Source organism: Sus scrofa, chromosome 12 (assembly GCF_054392235.1).
Source record: "Sus scrofa isolate SSC_HxYL_T2T_F1_AM1 chromosome 12, Sscrofa_HxYL_maternal_Yorkshire_Landrace_v2.0, whole genome shotgun sequence".
NCBI classification, from domain to species: Eukaryota; Metazoa; Chordata; class Mammalia; order Artiodactyla; family Suidae; genus Sus; species Sus scrofa.
This window is the reverse complement of record NC_139394.1, coordinates 35616030-35637235: the sequence shown is the minus strand read 5'-3', so window position 1 is coordinate 35637235 and position 21206 is coordinate 35616030. Positions and strand designations below refer to the sequence as shown.

At 40.6% G+C, this 21206-nt stretch overlaps 3 protein-coding genes across 24 annotated transcripts in view; 1 reads left to right on the top strand and 2 right to left on the bottom strand.

Moving 5' to 3' along the window:
* STXBP4 (syntaxin binding protein 4) overlaps nt 1-2301 on the bottom strand; it is a 201527-nt gene extending 199226 nt beyond the window's left edge. For all 7 annotated transcript variants that reach the window (XR_014820421.1, XR_014820422.1, XM_021067245.2 and 4 more), the window contains exon 1: nt 2206-2301. The gene's annotated coding sequence lies outside the window, so the exon portion shown is untranslated. The remainder of the gene's footprint in view (nt 1-2205) is intronic.
* Nucleotides 1613-11763, top strand: COX11 (cytochrome c oxidase copper chaperone COX11). 3 transcript variants are annotated; one of them, XM_084983114.1, is made up of 4 exons: nt 1613-2137; nt 6881-7036; nt 8823-8948; nt 9347-11763. In XM_084983114.1, exons 1-4 carry the CDS (start codon nt 2057-2059, stop codon nt 9527-9529), a joined length of 546 nt encoding a protein of 181 aa, XP_084839240.1. In that variant the 5' UTR covers nt 1613-2056; the 3' UTR covers nt 9530-11763. The 3 variants fall into 3 exon arrangements, with proteins under 3 accessions (XP_084839240.1, XP_084839239.1, XP_003483070.1); XM_084983113.1 differs by lacking the exon at nt 1613-2137 and adding an exon at nt 2352-2645; XM_003483022.5 differs by lacking the exon at nt 1613-2137 and adding an exon at nt 2352-2721.
* Nucleotides 8693-21206, bottom strand: part of TOM1L1 (target of myb1 like 1 membrane trafficking protein) — a 64056-nt gene continuing 51542 nt past the window's right edge. For 13 of the 14 annotated variants that reach the window (XR_014820425.1, XR_014820426.1, XR_014820424.1 and 10 more), the window contains 5 exons: nt 18892-18943; nt 16355-16460; nt 15569-15650; nt 11355-11419; nt 8693-10803 (listed from right to left, as the gene is read on the bottom strand). Coding sequence is in view for 8 of the 14 variants with exons in the window: in XM_084983110.1 (XP_084839236.1) it covers nt 11356-11419; nt 15569-15650; nt 16355-16460; nt 18892-18943 (304 nt within the window). In the remaining 6 variants the exon portion in view is untranslated. Of the gene's footprint in view, nt 10804-11354; nt 11420-12839; nt 13046-15568; nt 15651-16354; nt 16461-18891; nt 18944-21206 lie in introns of those variants that run through there. The other variant, XR_014820429.1, reaches the window with a different exon arrangement.

The window sequence follows — 21206 nt, the reverse complement described above, 5'->3', positions numbered from 1 at the left end:
CAGTGGGTTAAGGATCCAATCATTGCTGTGAGCTTTGGTGTAGGTCACAGACCCAGCTCAGATCTGGCGTTGCTGTGGTTCTGGTGTAGGCCAGTGGCAACAGCTCAGTCTAGACCCCTAGCCTGGGAACCTCCATATGCCATGGGTGTGGCCCTAAAAGGACAAAAAAAAAAAAAAAAAAAAAAAAAAAAAGAAAGAAAAATAAATAAATAAATAAAAATAAAACAGAAATATGTTTGTAGAATCACAGAATCTTGAAATTTCTGTGCCAAAGTAGAAGACTCAGAAGATACTTGAACTTTTTTTTTGGCTTTGTAATTTTCTGCCCGTGTGACCACAAGTTAATCAATAGCTCACTCAAGGTGACCATCATCACTCAGCTGGCCTAATGCAACTGCCTCCTAATCATTGTATCTTCTTTTTTGCTCGCTCCTCTTTAAACCCATTCTCCACATCACAGCCAAGATCTTTTGAAAAGTGTGAATCAAGGAGTTCCCCTTGTGGCTCAGTGGTAACATATCCGACTAGTACCCATGAGGATGCAGGTTGGACCCCTGGCCTCGCTCAGTGGGTGAGGGATCCGGCATTGCTGTGAGCTGTGGTATAGATCACAGATGAGGCTCAGATCTGGCGTTGCTGTGGTGGCCAGCAGCTACAGCTCTGATTTGACCCCTAGCCTGGGAACTTCCATATGCTGCAGGTAAGACCCTAACAAAGGAAAAAAATAAATAAATAAAAATAAAAAGTGTGAATCAGATATCATTGTATGCTTCAAACTCTGACAGCTTATTACTTCTTTATTTTTTAAAATTATAGTTGATTTACAATGACTCTTAGAATAAAATCCAAACTCTTGGACATGGCTTAAAAGGCTGTTATTATCTGGTCCCTGTATACCTGCTCTGGCCCATTTCCTACCACTTTTCCTGGCTGCTCACAATGGTAGGAACACACTGGCCTTTTTGTTCTTCAGTGGTAACCAACTCTTGCTTGTCTGGGGCCTCTGCATGGCTTGGAATTGTCATTGTGTAGCCTGCTCCTTATCATCACTCAGGACTAGGCTCAAATGTCAAATCCTCAGAAAGACCTTCCCTTACTTTCCCTCGTTTTGTTTGTCAATTACACTGTATTGATTGTTATCTGAAATTCCCTTATTTATGTATCTGTTATTTGCTTGAAAGTCCCTTGGAGAAAGGACACACTCCATAACTGAAGTGATCTTCTTTGACTTTGCCTGTGCTGTAGCCCCAGTAGGTTGAATAATGTCTGGCCCACAAGAGAGTAGAATAAATAAGATGCTGTATCAGTCCAAGTCATTTAACTTCTGGGGACTTCAGCTTCCTCATCCATAAAGTGGGGATACTTACATCTGCTCGGCACATCTACAGCAAAGCCTACTAAATAAATGTTTACCTGTGAAAATCACTTTACATGCATATTCTTACTTACTGCCATGATTTTAAAGAGGTCATATAACTGCCCTAGGGACACAGGGTCATAGAGAGAGCCCAGGTATGAATCCACACCGGTGCAACTTCAGAATCTCAGCTCTTAACCACTATTTTACATAGTTCCTTGAAAGATGCTTCCTTCCATTACAACAAAATCAGCTGCGCGGTGCGCCCCACTCAGATCCTAGTTTGTCCTGTAGGACAACTGAAGAAAGCTATTATTTACATCCTCCATGCGCTTCTTTTCCAAGATAAACATCCCCATTTCTTTCAACCCTTCTTTACATGATCCTCATATCCTGGTCACTATGCTTTTAAAACCAAGTTTGACAACGTCCCTCCCGCCCCTGAACTGGTTAATTTTCACTGGGCAATCGGTTTAGGGACATCAGAGCAGTAGAAGCCGATTCCCAAGGACTGAGGAAGTGTAGATGCGTGACTGTTCCAGTGGTCTGTGGTTAAAACACCGGAAGCCTTCCTGGGAGAGGTGAGCCTAGAGCCCGAGTCCAGGGCAGTGAGAGCGGACCTGCGACCAGGGTACCCCCTTCAAAGGACCGCGCGCGGGACAGCAGTCTCTTGGGGCCACCAGGTCGAGACAAAGGCTGATGGAGGTTAGGAAGATCACTGACCCAAAGCCGTGGGATGATGGGCTTGCACGCGGAGGAACGCCCGCCGTTTTCCTAAAAGTAAGTTAGGTAGGTACAGGAGAGAGGCAAAGTAGGAGGAACAGTCACGAAGCAAAACGCGAACTTACCCGGCGCCCGGCAACCCGGCCTCCGTAGCCCGACTACAAGCGCCACCACCAGAGGAGCCTGGTAGCCAAGGCAGCGGCAGGCTCGACCCAGAGATCGCGAGATAGAGCAGGCCTCGCGAGATCTGGCTTCTTGCCCCTGACAGGCGGGAGTTCTGTTCCGGGGCTATGGGAGGGCTCTGGCGTCTAGGATGGAGCCGCGTCGCTTTCTGCGGCTGGCCCTGGAGCCACCTTGGGGCCCCGACCAGGGCCGCGGAGAGGATAGAGCCGTATCTCGGGCACGGCAGGAGCGGCACAGGAGGTGCTGAGAGGGGACTAAGGCGGTTGGGGACATGGAGGCGTCCAAGCCTGGCAGTGCAGCCGCTCCGGCGGCCGAAGAGTACGAACCCCTTCACGCGCGAGCAGGAGGAGGATTGGCGGCGGCGGAACAAGACGGTCCTCACGTACGTGGCCGCTGCGGCCGTGGGCATGCTGGGGGCGTCCTACGCCGCCGTGCCCCTTTACCGGCTCTATTGCCAGGTAGGGCCGGCGCTGCCCGCTGGGCGGCCCATCGGGAGGGGCAGAGGTGCAGGGCAGATCCCTATACAGCGATGCTTCACCGTGTAGTGTTGGAGGGATGTCCGAGATTATCCACCAAACAGGAAACAGGCCTTAAAAAGTGACTTAGTTGCCCAAGGTCCCCAAAGAAGTTAGTGACAAAGCTACCAGTGGAACCTAAGCTCTTGGAGTGACCGTGCCTATACCCCACTGCCCAGTGAAATCTCTCAATCTCAGCTACACCATCGAAAAGGCTTGCAGCCTATACTCTGGTATTTGGCAATCTGCTTTATGCTCCTCCTGCTCACACACGTGCCAGTTTTTCAAATGTAATTTATATTATTATATTCCTTCTGTAAACCACTATAGTTTCTGTGCAAAGGTTGACAGAATGGGAGTATGCTTGCTGCTCATACTTCACCTGGGAGTAACTTTTTATCTATCACGAGTGCGAATTAGGACTGCGAGGCGTTTCTCCCTTATTAATAGGTAACTGTAAAGTCCTTACCTTTTAGATCAGACACTCTAGTGCAGTCGTTTGCAAAATTCAGTGGGCATCAGCGTCATTATCTAGGAGGGGAACTTTAATGCAAATTGTTGGGTCCAACCCCAGAACTGTTGAACTCTGGGAGTTCCCACTGTAGTGCAGTGGGTTAAAAATCTGGTGGTAGTGATTCGGGTGGCTGCGAAGGCACGGATTCCATCCTCAGCTGGCTCAGTGGGTTAAGGATACAGCATTGCCACAGCTGTGGCTTTATGCTGCAGCTCAGGATTAGATCCCTGGCCCTGCAACTTCCTTATGCAGCAGGGGTGTGGCCATTAAAAACAAAAACAAAAACAAACTCTGTGGGCAGGGTCCAGCAGTCAGTGTTTTGACAATTTCTGTAGCAGATTTTGATGCAAACTAATGTTTGAGAACCAACCACAAGCGCAGACTTCACCTCTTCTCCTAAGTTCTTTGTTTTTTGTTTTGTTTTGTTTTTTAGGGCTGCCTTTGAGGCATAGGGAGGTTCCCAGACTAAGGGTCAAATCGGAGGTACGGCTGCCAGCCTACACCACAGCAACACAGGATCTGAGCCTCATCAGCCACCTACATCACAGCTCATGGCAACGCCAGATCCTTAACCCACTGAATGAGGCCAGGGATCGAACCTGAAATCTCATGGTTCCTAGTCAGATTTGTTTCTGCTGCGCCAAGATGGGAACTCCTCTCCTAAGTTCTTAAATAGTTGTTTGCTGCTTTGTCTAGGCATTAGGCTCACGGATGGAGCTTCTTAAGTAAACCTGTCAGGGCCCCCCTACCCCAGAGATTTTGATTAGGATACTTGGATAGGGGCCGGAAATTTGTTTTAAAAACATGCCATAAAGGAGAGCTACACATTGGGTTCATTCAGTGAATGAATGATAGTGGTTTCCAAACTTTGTTGTCCATGGGAATCACCTAGTGAACTTTTCACAATCCTGACACCCAGGTCACATCCCTAACCAATTAAATCAAGTGGGACTCAGACATTAGTAATTCTTTAAAGGATTCCAGTGTGCGGAAGCGTTTGGGAGTCACTGGTTAACTGCTTTTTCCCGCTACAGTTGTTAATACCTGGCTTACTTCCCCTGTCCCTATGAAGATTAACTTTTGCCTTTGTTTTTGATAATGACTGAAACAGCAGAAATCTAAAGGACTTTTCAGTCTCTTAATATCAACATTTATATGGGAAAGTGCAGTAGCTTGATTTCTGGAGGATGAGCATAGAATGTGAATTAATTTTCATCAGAGGGCAGCCTGGACCAAGGATGAATCCCCAAGCTACCAGTTGGTTAAATAATAAGCATAACTGAATCTAAAACAGCAAGTGTAGTTCAGCCCAAACCATGGAGGGATGGTGTAAGAAGATGGGTGGTTAATTTTATTCTTCAGTGAATATGTACCATTTTAGAGGGGAGATCGCTACTGGTATCTAGTGGGTAGAGGCTAAGGATGCTGCTAAACCTCCAACCCTGCAGATAACAGACCCATTCCCCCACCTCACCAAAAAAAAAAAAAAAAAAAAAAAAAAAAAAAGTAAAGAATTATCCTGTCCAAAATGGCATTAGTGCCGAGATTGAGAAGCCCTGCCCCCAGCTGAAGTGAATGACAATATTTCATGCACAAGTATCAAAGTGCAGGGCAGGAAAGTAAAAACAACTGTATTTTTTTTTTTCCTTTTTCTTTTTTAAGGCCACACCCACAGCATATTCCCAGGCTAGGGGTCAAATCGGAGCTACAGCTGCTGGCCTACACCACAGCAACGTTGGAGTGGAGCCGCATCTGCAGCCTACACCACAGCTCATGGCAATGGTGGATCCTTACCCCACTGAGCAAGGCTAGGGATCAAAATTGCATCATTGTGGATACTAGTCAGATTCATTTCTGCTGGGCCACAGTAGGAATTCCCAATAATTGTAATTTGTGATCCTGAACTTAAATCACAGTTAGGTGTCCAGTAGTGCCATTTCTGCAAAAGCATGTCTTTCACTTTCAGAATCACAGAACTTTAGAGCCAAAAATAAGGGATTATATAAACCACATTGAGCTCATTTTATGAGCATGGAAAGTGTAGCTTAAAGTAAGATTTATTTAGTTTTGGAGCTAGTTAGTGAAAGAAATTAGACTGAAGTACAGGACATTTTCTTTTCACTGCCCTTTTCTATGTTTGATTTCTCAAATCATCACACTAACAAATTTGAAAAATATATATTCAAAGACTGCCTGTTAAAAAATGTTAAAGAATCTTTCTTCAAGGAACTCAGATTATTCAGGAAATAGAGTAATATCTTAAAACTTAAGGATTATATCTCTCTTGAGTAGAAGAATGTACTTATCTATTATAGGTAAATAAAGGCTTGCCCTCTGATGCATCTTGTAGGGACATAATGTCATTTGGTAATATTGCATGGCAGTTTAGTGAAGCTAGCTGACTGTGTAACAAGGCCAGATAGTAATACTGTATTTTGCTGGGAGTCTTCCCTAGCCTCAAAGTTAGTATTTTTTTTCCTAGTTTAGTAACAGATAAATTATCAGGAAACCAGAATTCTGGCAACCTCAGCCTTCAGAAGAATGACACTGGAGGTAAGGATTTTTTAAGCATCTCTGATAAGGAAATAATTAATGGCAATGAAGACAGACAAGAAATGTCAAGACAGATTATTATGATGCGTTATGATTAGTTGATTCAGTGGCCAAAAAGATCAAGTCTCTGCTTAATTGGTGATATCTACATAAAGCTGTACTACACTAAGAAATTACAGAAAAAAAAATTTTACAAAAACATTTACCAACATGGAAAAATACTTATGATACTTGAGGAAAGAAGACTACAGAAGTGAAGCTACAAACCTACCTGTGCTCTAAAAAGTTATGATATGGAAAAGGACCAGACAGGAATGTGGAAAATGGAATTATTTAAATCATCTTATTGAAGTGACAGGGTTGTGGGTAAATTTTATTTCTCTTAATAATAGTTGATATTAAATACCAGCAATAAAGGAATTATGTTTAATGAAAAGTTCAGCTAAAAATTTCAAACTCTATCTATGGAGAGTTTGCTCTCTTCCAAGTGATTCATTTTGACTATGCCAGATAACCAAATGATTACTGAAAAATCATTTAACAAATGACTTTAACAAATACAGGCCCTTGACACTCAAAATGTGGTTAAACCATTGGCATATTCATAGGGAATGGTGGGTGACAGTATATTAACTTGGATCCTACTGGATTATTAAATTGTTTTTGAAATTTTGTTTCATCCAATAAATAGATCATCAGTACCTAAATTTGTGGGGTTTTTTTTTTTTTTTTTTTTTTTTTGGTCTTTTTGCCTTTTCTAGGGCTGCTCCCAGGGCATATGAAAGTTCCCAGGCTAGGGGTCTAATCAGAGCTGTAGCCAGCGGCCTGCGCCACAGCCACATTAGATCCTAGCCGTGTCTGTGACCTTCACCACAGCTCATGGCAACACCGGATCCCTAACCCACTGAGCAAGGCCAGGGATTGAACCCGCAACCTCATGGTTCCTAGTCAGATTCGTTAACCACTGCGCCACGATGGGAACTCCAATCTGTGGTATTACTGTTCAGCATATTATACCTTTATATCTTTTTCTAGACTACTGGACTTGGAGGATCAGCAGTAGCAGGTCATGCATCAGACCAGATTGAAAACATGGTACCTGTTAAGGATCGCATCATTAAAGTCACCTTTAATGCAGATGTGCATGCAAGTCTCCAGTGGAACTTCAGACCTCAGCAAACAGAAATATACGTAAGCGATTAAAGCAGTTTTTAAAAGATTACTTTGTTCCATGTAAAAATTCTTATATCACTACTATTTCATGATTTGGGAAATACTCATCTAAACTTAATTTCAAAATACTGACAGATTCCATTCTTTTATTCCCACACACTACTTTTTGACAGTGCCCTCTACCTAATGTAACAGAGTATACTTTTAACGTTTTAAGTTACATGGCATTATAATAAAAGTTAGTTTGGAACGATGGAAAATGTCATCTTTTTATTAGGAGCATATTAAGTGTTCACTAAGAAGTTCTCTGGTCACTAATTTCGAGAGTAGAAGCAGCTGTCCTACTCTACCTGAGGTATGGATGATAGGAAATACGTTGAAAATCAGTAGTTACAGTGAAAACTAGTTTACTGATTTACATAAAAAATATCCCAGTCCCTTAAAAAATAGTAAATAGTCACATTCTACTTCAGAAAGACTATACACCTTAAAGTTCTCCTAAAACCTTGACTGATGGAATCCTAGAGGATTTAACTGAAATTATCTCATGAATTGAGGTATAGCGAGAAAAGCTCAATTGTTAACGCTTATTGGAAAACTGCTATCAATCTTACCCAGGTTAGTAATCCTGACTGACTGTAATAATTGAGGGTTTTTTTGGTTTTTTTTTTTTTTTTTTTTCTGCCTTTTCTTGGGCCACTCCTGTGGCATATGGAGGTTCCCAGGCTAGGGGTCGAATTGGAGCTGTAGCCAGCAGCCTACGCCACAGCCACAGCAATGCGGGATCCCAGCCACGTCTGCTACCCACACAACAGCTCACGGCAATGCCAGATCCTCAACCCACTGAGCAAGGGCAGGGATTGAATCCGCAACCTCATGGTTCCCAGTCAGATTCGTTAACCACTGCGCCACGACGGTAACTCCAATAATTGAGGTTTTGAATATAGTTCTGAATATTAGTTCCAATCACCGTAGTTAGTGGTATACAAAGTATTAGTGGCTAAATCAGTACATGTGACAGCATCCTTTGGAAATTGACTTTTTTAAAGCTTTGCAGTTTATCTGTTATTCTATATATATAAAGAATATTTTTAAAAAGTATTAGTGCTTTTTGGTTAAAAGTTCTATTCTGTCAGTTATACATTTAATTTACTCTGGCTGTAAACTAAGGTTGGTAACCTTTTCTAAAAAGAATCTAATCAATCATATAATGATATTCAGGGATAAGGGTTAAGAAGTTAGACTTGTTCTTGGATACATTTTGTTTGTTTATTTTTTATTTTTTGTCTTTTTACCTTTTCTAGGGCTGCTCCTGCAGCAGATGGAGGTTCCCAGGCTAGGGGTCTAATTGGAGCTGTAGCCACCAGCCTACGCCAGAGCCACAGCAATGTGGGATCCGAGCCGCGTCTGCAACCCACACCACAGCTCACAGCAACGCCGGATCCTTAACCCACTGAGCAAGGCCAGGGATCAAACCTGCAACCTCATGGTTCCTAGTCGGATTTTTTAACCACTGAGCCACGACGAGAATTCCTTTGGATACATTTTTAAAAACATTTGCAGATTCTCACTTGAAAACTTTGGACATACAATAGGATGATCCATAACTAAGGGTGCATTATAGTGCATTGGTTCTTCACTGATATATGCCAAGTAACATCAGAAAATCAGATGTTCGTGGGTAGTGTTCAGTTTATTTTGCTGACCCTTGACATTAGATTAGGCATTATGGTCTGAAATGAAAATAAGGAAAGAAGGAGAGTGAAATTTAAAATGCTGAAAAGATATATTTTCCGTAAAACAGGTGGTGCCAGGAGAGACTGCACTGGCGTTTTATAAAGCTAAGAATCCTACTGACAAACCAGTAATTGGAATTTCTACATACAATGTTGTACCATTTGAAGCTGGACAGTATTTCAATAAAATACAGGTAAAACATATTTTAAAATGCAAAAAAAAATGCAGACATGAGAATGTGATAAAAGTATATAAAGTTGTTTCGTACTAAATTTACTGCAGTATTTTTTTAATAGGTACTAATTTTTGAAAGTTCCTTTCTTCTAAACTTCAAATTGTTTTTCCATTGCTTATAATAGCTGTGCAGAGCTTGAGAGCCAAACCGTGCGAATATCTGCTTTTAAAATGAGAAGAATTTGCTCGTTCTCAATCCTTAAAGCAAAACTCAATCTGAGGTGAAAGATTCTATCACAGAATTTATAGATTATAATTAACAGTATCCTTATTAAAGCCAATAAATGAAGCATTAGTTTTTGTTATATATAATAAAATAGAAATATTAATAAATGAATACCTTTCTATAACTTCTAGTGCTTCTGTTTTGAAGAGCAAAGGCTTAATCCACAAGAGGAAGTAGATATGCCAGTGTTTTTCTACATTGATCCTGAATTTGCTGAAGATCCAAGAATGGTGAATGTTGATCTCATCACTCTTTCTTATACTTTTTTTGAAGCCAAAGAGGGGCAGAAGTTGCCGGTCCCAGGCTATAATTGAAGTCAGCAACTAAGTCCTGCTTCAGATTTGTGATTTTTGAAAAATCATGTATCTTGTCTTCTCAGAAGAGAAATATTTACAATAACGTGAAGCCTCCTATTTTAAATATTATGTACCAATGGTTCTTTTTCTCCCAACTTATTTACCCTACATTAGAATGTACGACTATTTGAAACCATACCTGGAATTTAAGTAGTATTAAAAGACACTGCTTTGTTTCTTAAATACAGTCACTATTTTAAAAGCTCGAAATGGAAGAAGACTCTCTAAGCCCTAATAGCTTGCTCAAAGATTGCATTCTGATTTCAAATTTGACTATATCCTTTAAGATCTACAGTTATTTTATATTTAGAGTACTAAATAATTACTTTGAAATTTTGGTACCATGACATTTAAATAAAATGATTAATTTATATACTAGGCTTTTAGCATTTCTTGTGAAGTTCCAAGTTCCCAAATGCTAAAATATAAGTATAGGATTGTGAAAGTTTACTGACATCAAAAGTTCTCTGAAAAAAGATGTATTAAACTGTTTTAATAGTAATTTATTTTGGTTTGTAATTATGACATAAATGAATGCATAATTTATTCTGCATGTTTTCCAGTAGTCTTTCTTCCAAAAAGAAGAAAAAAGAACATTTAGTATTATAAAGAATTATGCTTAAAGGCAATGCAATGTAGAATCCATTGACCTCTTCAGGGTACCTGAAATATAATTAAGCTAAAATCATCAAGGCTTTTATAATTCATAATTCTAAACAAGAGTATTATTTATAAAGAAGTGCAAATTGACTTTTACATTCAACTTTAGCTAAATGAAGGCACTCATTATTCTTCCTGAATAATGTATTTAATTTTTCACATTTCATGCTTTCATTTATAAACAATTATTTTGTAATAAAAATCATCCTCATCTTCTCTTATCCCAGCTCTTGTGATGACCTCTAAATGTAGGAAGGCCTGTGAAACATAAGCTGCTACACCTAATTAACCTGGTTGGCTTCAGTGCCATGAATTTTTCTTCTTAATTCTTAAGTGAATTTATGTTACAACCAAGTTCTTTTGAGATAAAGCCTGAGCTCCTGTGGGGTCATAACTGTTAACTCTGGAACTGTTACTCTTCTGTTTAAACTTTGTTACTGTGGAGGAGAAATTTCCACCATGGTTTTGATGTGTTGGAAGGTCTTAACTTCGGGTCTCAAAGCTGGACAGGGTCTCCGTTTTAGAGAATTGGCACCAGAAATGCAGCTAGTGAGCTGGTCATCCACTTGCATCTGGAATAAAAAGAAAAGTAAACCACCTCCACCCTTTCCTCTCTTTCCCCATTCCTTGATAACTGAGAGCCACAGTCTAATAGAGGAAAGGTAGGAATGTACTACTTCCATGGTGAAGGTATGAAGGGAATAAATGAGGTGAATAGGTTATGTGCATTTATTAGTAAATAAATGGGATGATTGGTAAAGCAAGAGAATCCAGACCTATCTAGACTAATAATGGGTTCTACTAGACCCATTTAACAAGTATTAACTGCAACTTTGATTCTAGTGCTAAGTTTTACTGATCATCTGTTTTTGTTAGCAATATTTCTATACCAGGACTTTGATTCCCAAGAGTCATAATTTTTAGCTAACACAGTCACAAAGTATTTCATTAGTGAACAATAGTTCATTATAATTTGAGTGATTCAGAGGAATTTGTGTAATATTATTTTACTCATCAAAGTGTCAGACTGAGATGGCCCTTACAATGTAAATGCTAACTGTAGAAAGTGATGGTTACACTGCAGTCACGTGCAATGTAAGTTGTGTAAAAGTGAAGTCTTTACCTCAGCAGTTACTGTGACTTTGAGCTTCTTTATGGTGATGAGCATCAATGTCTTCATAAATAGCTCTGAAAGAAACAAGCCATCATGGCAAAAGAATTATGTATCAATTTCAATGTATGCTCTGACTTATTAACTGCCAGCATCTTAACTGGCCATAAAAATCTGGTGCCATTTTCTGTGTTCAGGCTCTATCGATGAATAAAAACAAAGGTCTCTGCCCTAAAGCTTACATTACAGCTTTCTTAGATCCTAATGCTGCAGGGGATCATGCAGCTTATCACCTTAAATAACGATTTCACTTTCAATTAAATGAGAATTATGGCTCAAATTTGGACAGTCTATCTGTTAAAAAAAAAAAATTGTTCAGCTTTCCCTGGCATCAAAACATTAAAAAAAATTCATATTCATAGTTTATTGAACCTGTGTTATTACAGTCCAAACTCCTGAGCTACCTTTATTAGCATATAACTGTCATCTTTGTAGTTTATATAGAATAATTTCTCTTTTCTTTTTTTTTTGATCTTTCTAGGGCCACACTTGCAACATATGGAAGTTCCCAGGCTAAGGGTCTAATCTGAGCTTCAGCTGCTGGCCTACACCACAGCCACAGCAATGCCAGATCTGAGCTGTGTCTGTGACCTACACCTCAGCTCACAGCAATGGCTGGACCCACTGAGAAGAGGCAGAGATCAAACCTGCCTCCTCATGGATACTAGTCAGGTTTGTTACTGCTGAGCCACACAGGAATTCCCTATATATAGTAATTTTTCTATGAGAGCCTTCATTCAATTCTTTATATTTGTCTTACGTATGTCCACAGCTCAAAAATGTATCTACAAATACTGGTATCAATATACACAGTATAGCAACACATGGCTAAAAAAAGAAAAATCTCATAAAAATACAGCACTTTGAAGGCATACACATTTGAAGGCCCCAACCCAGCATGGTCCAGACATTTTAATGTTTCTTTGTAAGTTTTGTCTCTCATTGTCTACAAGACTGTTTCAAGCCTTCTTCACTCAAATCTCTGATCCCTCTCCTGTCAGTCAGAAACCTCAGGTTCCCATCACCAGATCTTCAAGTCTGTTTTCATCTGTACCATGATCTACTTCTGTGATCCTATCTCTCTACCCCTCACTTTTCAAATACTATACTCATTTAGCGTAGTGTTTCCCTTCTTGAATCTTCAGCTTCTCATTCTCTACTACATCCTACCCCTCAGAATTCATAGATATCCCAGTTATCTCCCGTTTTATAAAATAATACACTCAATCCCATGTCTACTTAATCACCTCAATAATCCTCTACCTGTCAGACCAGTTACCATGATCACTTCATGTTTAAGTTTCTGCATAAGTTATAACCTGTGCACTTAGCATCTACTTCATTTACTTTTTTTTTTTTTTTGCATTCAAAAGTTTTTGTTTTTGTTTTTGTTTTGTCTTTTTGCCTTTTCAAGGGCCGCTCCCACGGCATATGGAGGTTTCCCAGGCTAGGGGTCCAACTGGAGCTGTAGCCGCTGGCCTATGCCAGGGCCACAGCAACTCGGGATCCAAGCCGCGTCTGCAGCCTACACCACAGCTAAGGCAACGCCGGATCCCTAACCCACTGAGCAAGGGCAGGGATCCAACCCGCAACCTCATGGCTCCCAGTCAGATTTGTTAACCACTGCGCCACGATGGGAACTCCTCAAAAGTTTTTTTATTGATATTAACAGTTTGTCCCTTAAAAAGTCTGTGGGACTTTAAGAATTTGACTTTTTTTTTTTTAAAAAACAGACTTTATTTTTTAGAGCAATTTTAGATTCACAACAAAACTGAGCAGGAAGTTAAGAAATGTCTCATATGTCCCCTTCATCTCTTATTTTTTAATGCACTGAAATTTGGCTCTGTCCCTATCAATATACCAGAATGCTTCTACTGAAATCACCAGTGATTTATCTAGTGTTCAGACCTCATCTTTCTTCAGCGATGTTCATCATAGTTATGCATGCTCTTCTTTTTATTCCCAAATGGCAGTTTCCACATCTGGTAACAGGTTCCCTGTTGCTCTCTTTGTCCCTGGCTTTTCCATTTCCTTGAATGTGCCAAAGTCTCTCCCCATAGGGTCTTTGTGTAAACTGTTACCAGGGCCTGCGACACTGATTCCCAAACTTGCCACCATACTAAAAATTGCAGGTCTTAGCCTTAATGTCACTTCCCCAGGCTTTCTCTAACCCTCATTTAAATCAGTTCTTTCTGTAATATACTGTCAGCATCTTCCATACCATTAACACAAGTTGTAAAATCCATGTCTGCCTGGTGATTTAAGTTCTGCCTCCAAACTAGATGTTCAACATAAATTAGGCATTGATCATTGTCTCTTGCACACAGTCAATGTTCAATGCATTTACCGAATGAATGAATCATGTGTATGTATAAGTACTGCACTCTGTGTTCTGCTGGAGTAGAAATTCTTTCTTCTTTGTTTTTTTAATATCTGTTGCACCTCCATATTACAAGAATCTCCTAATATCTCCTTATAGTCTATGTTCCTATTGGATGCAGAACTGATAAGAGCATAGTTTACAGATAGCATACCTAGTTTAACCAATCTCTAATTTCTTTTTTTTTTTCCTTTTTTTTGTCTATTTAGTGCCACACCCAAGGCATATGGACATTCCCAGGATAGGCGTTGAATTGGAGCTGTAGCCACCAGCCTACGCCACAGCCACAGCAATGCCAGATCTGAGCCATGTCTGTGACCTACACCACAGATCACGGCAACGCCAGATCCTTAACCCACTGAGCGGGGCCAGGAATCGAACCCACAACCTCATGGTTCCTAGTCAGATTCGTTAGACGCTGAGCCATGGCGGGAACTCCCCAATTTCTAATTTCTTAAACCACTAGTATATTCAGTGACACTTTATCAAGCAGAATGACCTAGGGAAATTTCACAATCCTGTTAGGAAAAAATATTTAATGAACTCCTAAGCCTATTAAGACTTACTCATAAATCATTCCAAAATGGATCACTACATTGAGGGTGTAGCAAATGCCTCATGTACCTGGCAGATCAGATGAAGGGATGCAGGGGGTCGGGTGGGGCATGGTGGACCTCAGAATCTACCTGTCTTAAAGAGGCAGCTACTACAAAGCCCCAGGCTATTGTTAGCATGTAAAAATGCAGGCCTGGCATTTCTGTCATGTCCCAAAGAATCCAGAGGTCCAGATATTTTTTTTTACTATATCTCACTTTTTAACTCTTGGGAATTAATTTGCAAATGCATATTTAAAATTCAGATAGGTCAAACACAGCTGCAGGCAAGTTATAGCCTGCAGGCTGCTGGTTTCTAAACAATGATTTCCATAAATTTGCTTTAATCATTGTATACAATTTGGGGGGATAAACTTCAGTCAATCAAAGTACATTACAGCTCTATTGAGCCTACCATCCATAAATATATATATTTTTTGTCTTTTTAGGGCTGCACTCATGGCATATGGAGGTTCCCAGGCTAGGGGTCCAATCAGAGCTGTAGCTGCTGGCCTACAGCTATAGCAACGCTGGATCTGAGCTGAGCCTGTGACCTACACCACAGCTCGTAGCAGTACCGGATCTTTAACCCACTGAGTAAGGCCAGGGATTGAACTCTTGTCCTCATGGATATCAGTCAGGTTCATTAACCACTGAGCCATGATGGGAACTATCATAAATATTTACATACAGTTGACCAGTATGAAATCATAAAATAATGCTGTTTAAGGATTTCAAGTTAAAGTTATTTTTACAGTAATAATCCATTTTAAACATATTGTTGTCATAGGTAGTGAGAATTAAAAACAAGCTCTTATATGAGAGCACTAGTCAAAGAACAACTAAAATATCTCCTCAATGTGGTACTTATATTACCAGTCCATGAGTAGCTCTCTTCTCAAGCTGTAAAGAACCTGACTTTCTGCCCAGGTACCTATGAGGAATGCACTAATGCACATGAGAGTTCGGGTTATTTCTTCATGTGCAGCCCCAGCATTTTTATTTTTTAGTCCCAAGGCGGAGAATGACAAGACCAGTAAGAGCCTCCACAAAAACTCAAGTCATTTTTAAATAAGGTCATTGATTTCTGCCAAAACCTTAAAAAGAATGTATAACCAAGCCCTGTTAGCTTTGCTACCAGGGAACCAAGACCAAAAAAAAAAAAAAAAAAAATCATTTTGTAAATGACTTACTCTGTAGCGACAGCAGGCGCTAAGGGATCAAACTCCATTACTTCGTAGTAATTGGGTGGCTGAAGATCATTCTTTGTCATTGCTATAGGCAACAAAATGACCAGAAAACACACACTGTGCTTTTTGAAGAGATACACAAAATCAACATTCTCTTTATGAGCTAGACTTCAAACGAAAGATCCCAACAAACACTGACAACCAGACATAAGCAGACTGCTTTTGGTTGCTGTTGTTGTTGTCTTTTTAGGGCTATACCCACAGCATATGAAAATTCCCAGGCTAGGGGTTGAATCAGAGCTGTAGCTGCCAGCATACACCACAGCCATAGTGATACAGGATCCGAGTCACGTCCTCGACCTACACCACAACTCACAGCAATCCCCGATCCTTAACCCACTGAGCAAGGCCAGGGATCGAACCAGCGTCCTCATGGATACTAGTCAGGTTCATTACTCCTGAGCCACAACAGGAACTCCCACACTGCTGTTCTAATGCTACTTCCAAGTACAAAAAACCTGTTATCTAACAAAAAGATTTCCAAACTTCCACTAAAGGTTCATTTACCTCAGCACTCACTCAAAATATAATATTCAGTGTAAAACAAGCATTTTTACAATCCCCTATTGTCAGTCATATCTGCCCTGAATTTATCTCATGGAGCTTAAAAATGCAAATGCATCTCTAATTTTTCCTCTCTGTATGTTTCCAATTACCAATAAATCCCTAGCAGATCCATATATCCTCATAAGTTTCCTTATTCAATGTAAACAATAAAGTGTCACGTACATGGATGATTGCTGGGCAAGGTCGGCAGTCTCTGGTTTGATGATGTTGCTGGAATGCTCTGTAGACTAACTGGCTGTGGTAATAATGAATCTGAATATTCTGGAAACTAAAGAAAGCAGAGTGAATGTTTAAATAAACATTCTATATTAAGCTTTTCTTTATTAGATTCCTAGACTTCCAAGTGGTATGATTCCAAGAACTATATACTCTCAACTCGCTAAGAATTAGTAATTATTAACTATTATTTTAGCTTTTAGGTAACAACCCCTTACAACATTTACTACTTTTCTGTCTGGCTTCATGCCCCTTGCACCTCATTTCCCATATAAAATATAAACTTAAAAAAATAGGAATGTAAGGCTCAGTCTAGAGTCTCTTGTTCCACACTGAATATAAAAACCTCAGCCTCAAGGAGGACAAAAAACATTAGCTACAAAAAAGCATAAGGTGAAGATATCAAAACTTACAGATAAAGAGTAAAGTTTTAGTAAGAAATATCTCCTTGTAATTTTCCTTATTCATTTCAAAGATATATCCTGGGGACCTACTATGTACCAGGCTCTATAAATAAAGCAGTATATAAAAGAGGCCAAACCCCAGCCCTCAAGGAGCAGATAACCAACAAATGTAAACAGGTGGCAGATGGCAAGTGCTCTCAGGAATAAGCTGGGCCACAGGAGAAGAGGCTGGGGTGGGATATTGCTCCAACAGTCCTGACAGTTGTGGTCAGAGAATGCCTCATCCCTGGGGACACTGAGCAAAGCTCTGAGTCTGATGTGGACCCTGTGATTATCTGAGGGGACACTAGGTCATACACTCTGAAGCAAGGAGGCCAGGGCAGTTGGAACAGTGTAAGCCAAGGGAGAGAGGCAACAGGTGAGGCTGGAGAGGTAATGGGAGGGGTCAGATCAGCATTTCAGGTTTTTACTGAATAAAGTGGAGTGAGGAAGAAAATCGTAGGTGGGTTCAGAGCAGATGAGTAATATAATATGAACTTTACTTTTAAAAGATTGCTTTGGTTTCTGGAGTTCGCCTTATGGCACAGAGCAAATGAACCCGACTAGGAACCATGAGGTTGTGGGTTCAATCCCTGCCTTACTCAGTGGATTAAGGATCCAGTGTTGCTGTGAGCTGTGGTGTAGGTCGCAGACATGGCTTAGATCTGTTGTTACTGTGGCTGTGGCAAAGGCCGGCAACCGTAGCTCTGATTAGACCCCTAGCCTGGGAACCTCCATATGCCGTGGGTGTGGCCCTTAAAAAAAAAAAAAAAAAAAGATTGCTCTGGTTTCTTTTTTGAGACAAGATTGTGTGATGGGGAGGGGATGGAGAGGGAAGTGAGAGCTGTGGCAGAGGAACCCTCAGGGAGGCCACTGCACGAGCCATCTGATGGCTTGGACCCGGATGTGAAATGGAGGGGGTGAGAAGTGGCTGGATAATAGATACATGTTGCAGGTAAAAGGTAAGTAGAGGGCAAGCGTGACTTTCCCAAGTTTCTGAGCTCAGCAACTGAAATTGTGGTCCTTTACTAAGCAGAGAAAACAGGAGGAGGAGCACATGGGGAGCTGGGGCTGGGAGGAACACAGGAGGAGGTGTGAAGTGGAGCGTGGAGATGGAAGCTCTGAGTCTAGGGGAGGGGTATGGGCTGGAGACAGCAACTTGTCAGTAGGAATCTGAGTAGTATTTCAAGATATGAGACCAAAAGACCACGAAGGGATGAATGTAGCTAGAGAAATCTTAAACCCTGGCGCCTCTAACACCGAGAGGCCAGCAAAGGAGGAGGGATGGGTAAAGGAGATGGAGAAGTGAGGCAGGAGAAGAACCCCAAATGAATGGTGCCTGAAAGCCCTGTGTTGCAGAAAGGAGGCCACGACTAACTGTCTCTGTCTCTTGCTGTTGGTGAGATAAGACAAGGACTGAGAACTGCAGGACAGATTTAGAAATTTGGAGGTCTCTGGTGACCTTGACAGAGCTCTGTAAAGAGGTAGGAAGGAAAACGTGTCTGAAGTCTATCAGAGGATGGGAGGAAAGAAATTTGAGAGAGCGAATATAAACAGCTCTAAGGATTCTGATCCTTAACTATCTTTGTAATAGAAGTGAGACTCCAGGAGTTCCCATTGTGGCTCAGCAGAAACAAACCTGAGCAGCAGCCATAAGGATGAGGGTTTGATCCCTGGCCCTGCTCAGTGGGTTAAGGATCTGGCATGCTGCAAGCTGTGGCGTAGGTCACAGATGCGGCTCAAATCTGGCATTGTTGTGGCTGTGGCATAGGCCAGCAGCTACAGCTCTGATTCGACCCCTGGCCTGGGAACTTCCATAGGCCACAACTGCATACCTAAAATACAAAAAAGAAAAAAGAAGTGAGATTCCACTTACAAGAATAAAAAGATAATAAGAAAGGTCCTTCCAAGGGCTGCATCAACACACTATGAATATAAAGAAACTCTGAGCAGAACATGAGAATTAAGGACCAGGTGTTCCTTTTCAACCATGACAATCTGCTTCTTAGTGCACTGCCAGCGAAGGCCTTCATTACTTACATTCTCATATGCATGACTTGAGGCGAAATTATGGCTGGTCCTCTGGGCAAACCTAGGATAGTGTGATAACACAACATGATTACCCTACAGTAAGGACAAAAACGCAAAAAGTTTGTTTTTGAAATCCTGGGCTCACACCCTGATGGGTGCATCCAGGGCTGATCCCAACTGGATGCCAAAGAGGTTGAGACCTGAACACACAGTCTGCTGTCCAGAGCTTATACTGACTACGGGGTGGCACACATGTGGGACAGAAGGCACGTACAGCACTGCAAAGGCTTTGAGAATTAAACTGACATCAGAACCAAGGCACACAGAAGGCAGGCTGAAACTGTGCCATAAACCTCACGGGGTTGTTTGCCTACAAATTTTATCTACATTCTCAACAGGATTTCAGAAGGTCTCATAACATTGACAATGTCCAAGACATAATCCAAATTTACCATGCATATGAAGAACTGGGAAAATTTCAAATTGCAAAAGAAAAGACAGTTAACAGAGGTTGGTATCTAGAGGACACAGATGTTGATATTTTCTCATAATTTGAAAAGAGCATTACACAAATCCTTCAACAAGCAGCTGTGAACACTCTTGAAAAAAAAATAGAAAAACAAAGTCTCAGCAAAGAAACACAAGATTATAAAAGTAATTTTAGAATTGAAAAATGCAATAACTGAAATTAAGAAAAAATACAGAATGAGCTAAACAGCAAAAGAGGGATGAGACAGGAACCAGAATGAGAAAAGCAATAAACAGAACCCTATGGATCTATGAGAAAATGACAATAAGTCTAAAGTGTGTCATCAAGAGTCCCAGAAGAACAGTCGAAAGTGTGTAGTGCAGCACTATTTGCAATAGCCAAGACATGGAAACAACCTAAATGTCCATCGACAGAGGAGTGGATCAAGAAGCTATGGTACATATACACAATGGAACTCAACCATTAAAAGGAAAGAAATACCGGCATTTGCAGGAACATGGATGGGCCTAGAAATTATCATGCTAAGTGAAGTCAGTCAGACAATGAGACACCAACATCAAATGCTTTCACTGACATGTGGAATCTGAAAAAAGGACAGAATGAACTTCTTTGCAGGACAGATACTGACTCACAGACTTTGAAAAACTTATGGTCTCCAAAGGAGACAGTTTGGGGGGTAGGGGGATGCGCTGGGGTGTGGGTTGGAAATCCTATAAAATTGGATTGTGATGATCATTGTACAACTATAAATGTAATAAATTGAGTAATTAAAAAAGAAAAAAGAAAAAAAGAATAAATTGAAGAAATAAAGGCTAAAAACTTCACAAATCTGGTGAAAGAGAAACCCACAGATTTAAGAAGTTCAATGTAGTAATTTGAGTGGTAGTTCCCAAAGAATTAAGTCATTGTCTTCATTCCTGGAACCTGTGAGTGTCACCTTATTTGGAAAAAGGGTCTTTGCAGATATAATTAAGGACCTTGAAATGAGATCATCCTGTATTACTTGAGTGGGCACTAAATCCAATGACAAGTAACCTCAAAACAGACAAGCAGGGGGAGATCTGAAACACACAGAGGGGCAGGCAATGTGAAGGTGGAGGCAGAAGAGGAGTGATGTGGGCAAAAGCCGAAGAAGCAAAGGAGTGCCAACACTTACCAGAATCTGGAAGAGGCAAAGAATGGCTTCTCCCTTCAGAGCCCTGGAGGGAGACTGGCCTTGCTAGCTTTCAGGTTTATAGCCTCCAGAACTCTAAGATACGTTCCTGTGGTTTTAAACCACTAAGTTCATGGTAATTTTTTTTATAGTAGCCACAGGAAACAAACTCAGCAAACCCAAAAGACAGCCATGCCGAGACATATCAAGATCATACTTCTCAAAATTAGAAATAAAGTTCTTAAAAGCAGACAGAAAAAATAACACAGAGTCAATAGGGGAATAAGACTTTAAATGAACAGTGGCGTTCTCATTACAAGCCATTTAGGCCAGAAGAGACTGGCGCAACGTTCAAAAACTACTGAAAGAAAAATCAACCCAGAATCCTAAATCCAGTGTGAACATCACTCAGGAACAAAAAGGAAAAAAACAAACTCACATGAAATAAAAGTAACGGACTTTCGCTGTCAAAAGAACTTCTCTAAAATAATGGCTAAAGGAAGTTCTTCAAAGGAGAGTAATTGTACTAGAAGAAAATAAGAATAACAGAAATGGGTAAACAGACTATTCTGAGTCTGTAAGATACATTTGAGGCATACAAGCAAAAACTATACTATGGAAAAATAATTGTAATGTAGAAAATTACTGTATAATAATTATACATTGGTTGTGGTTTTTAAT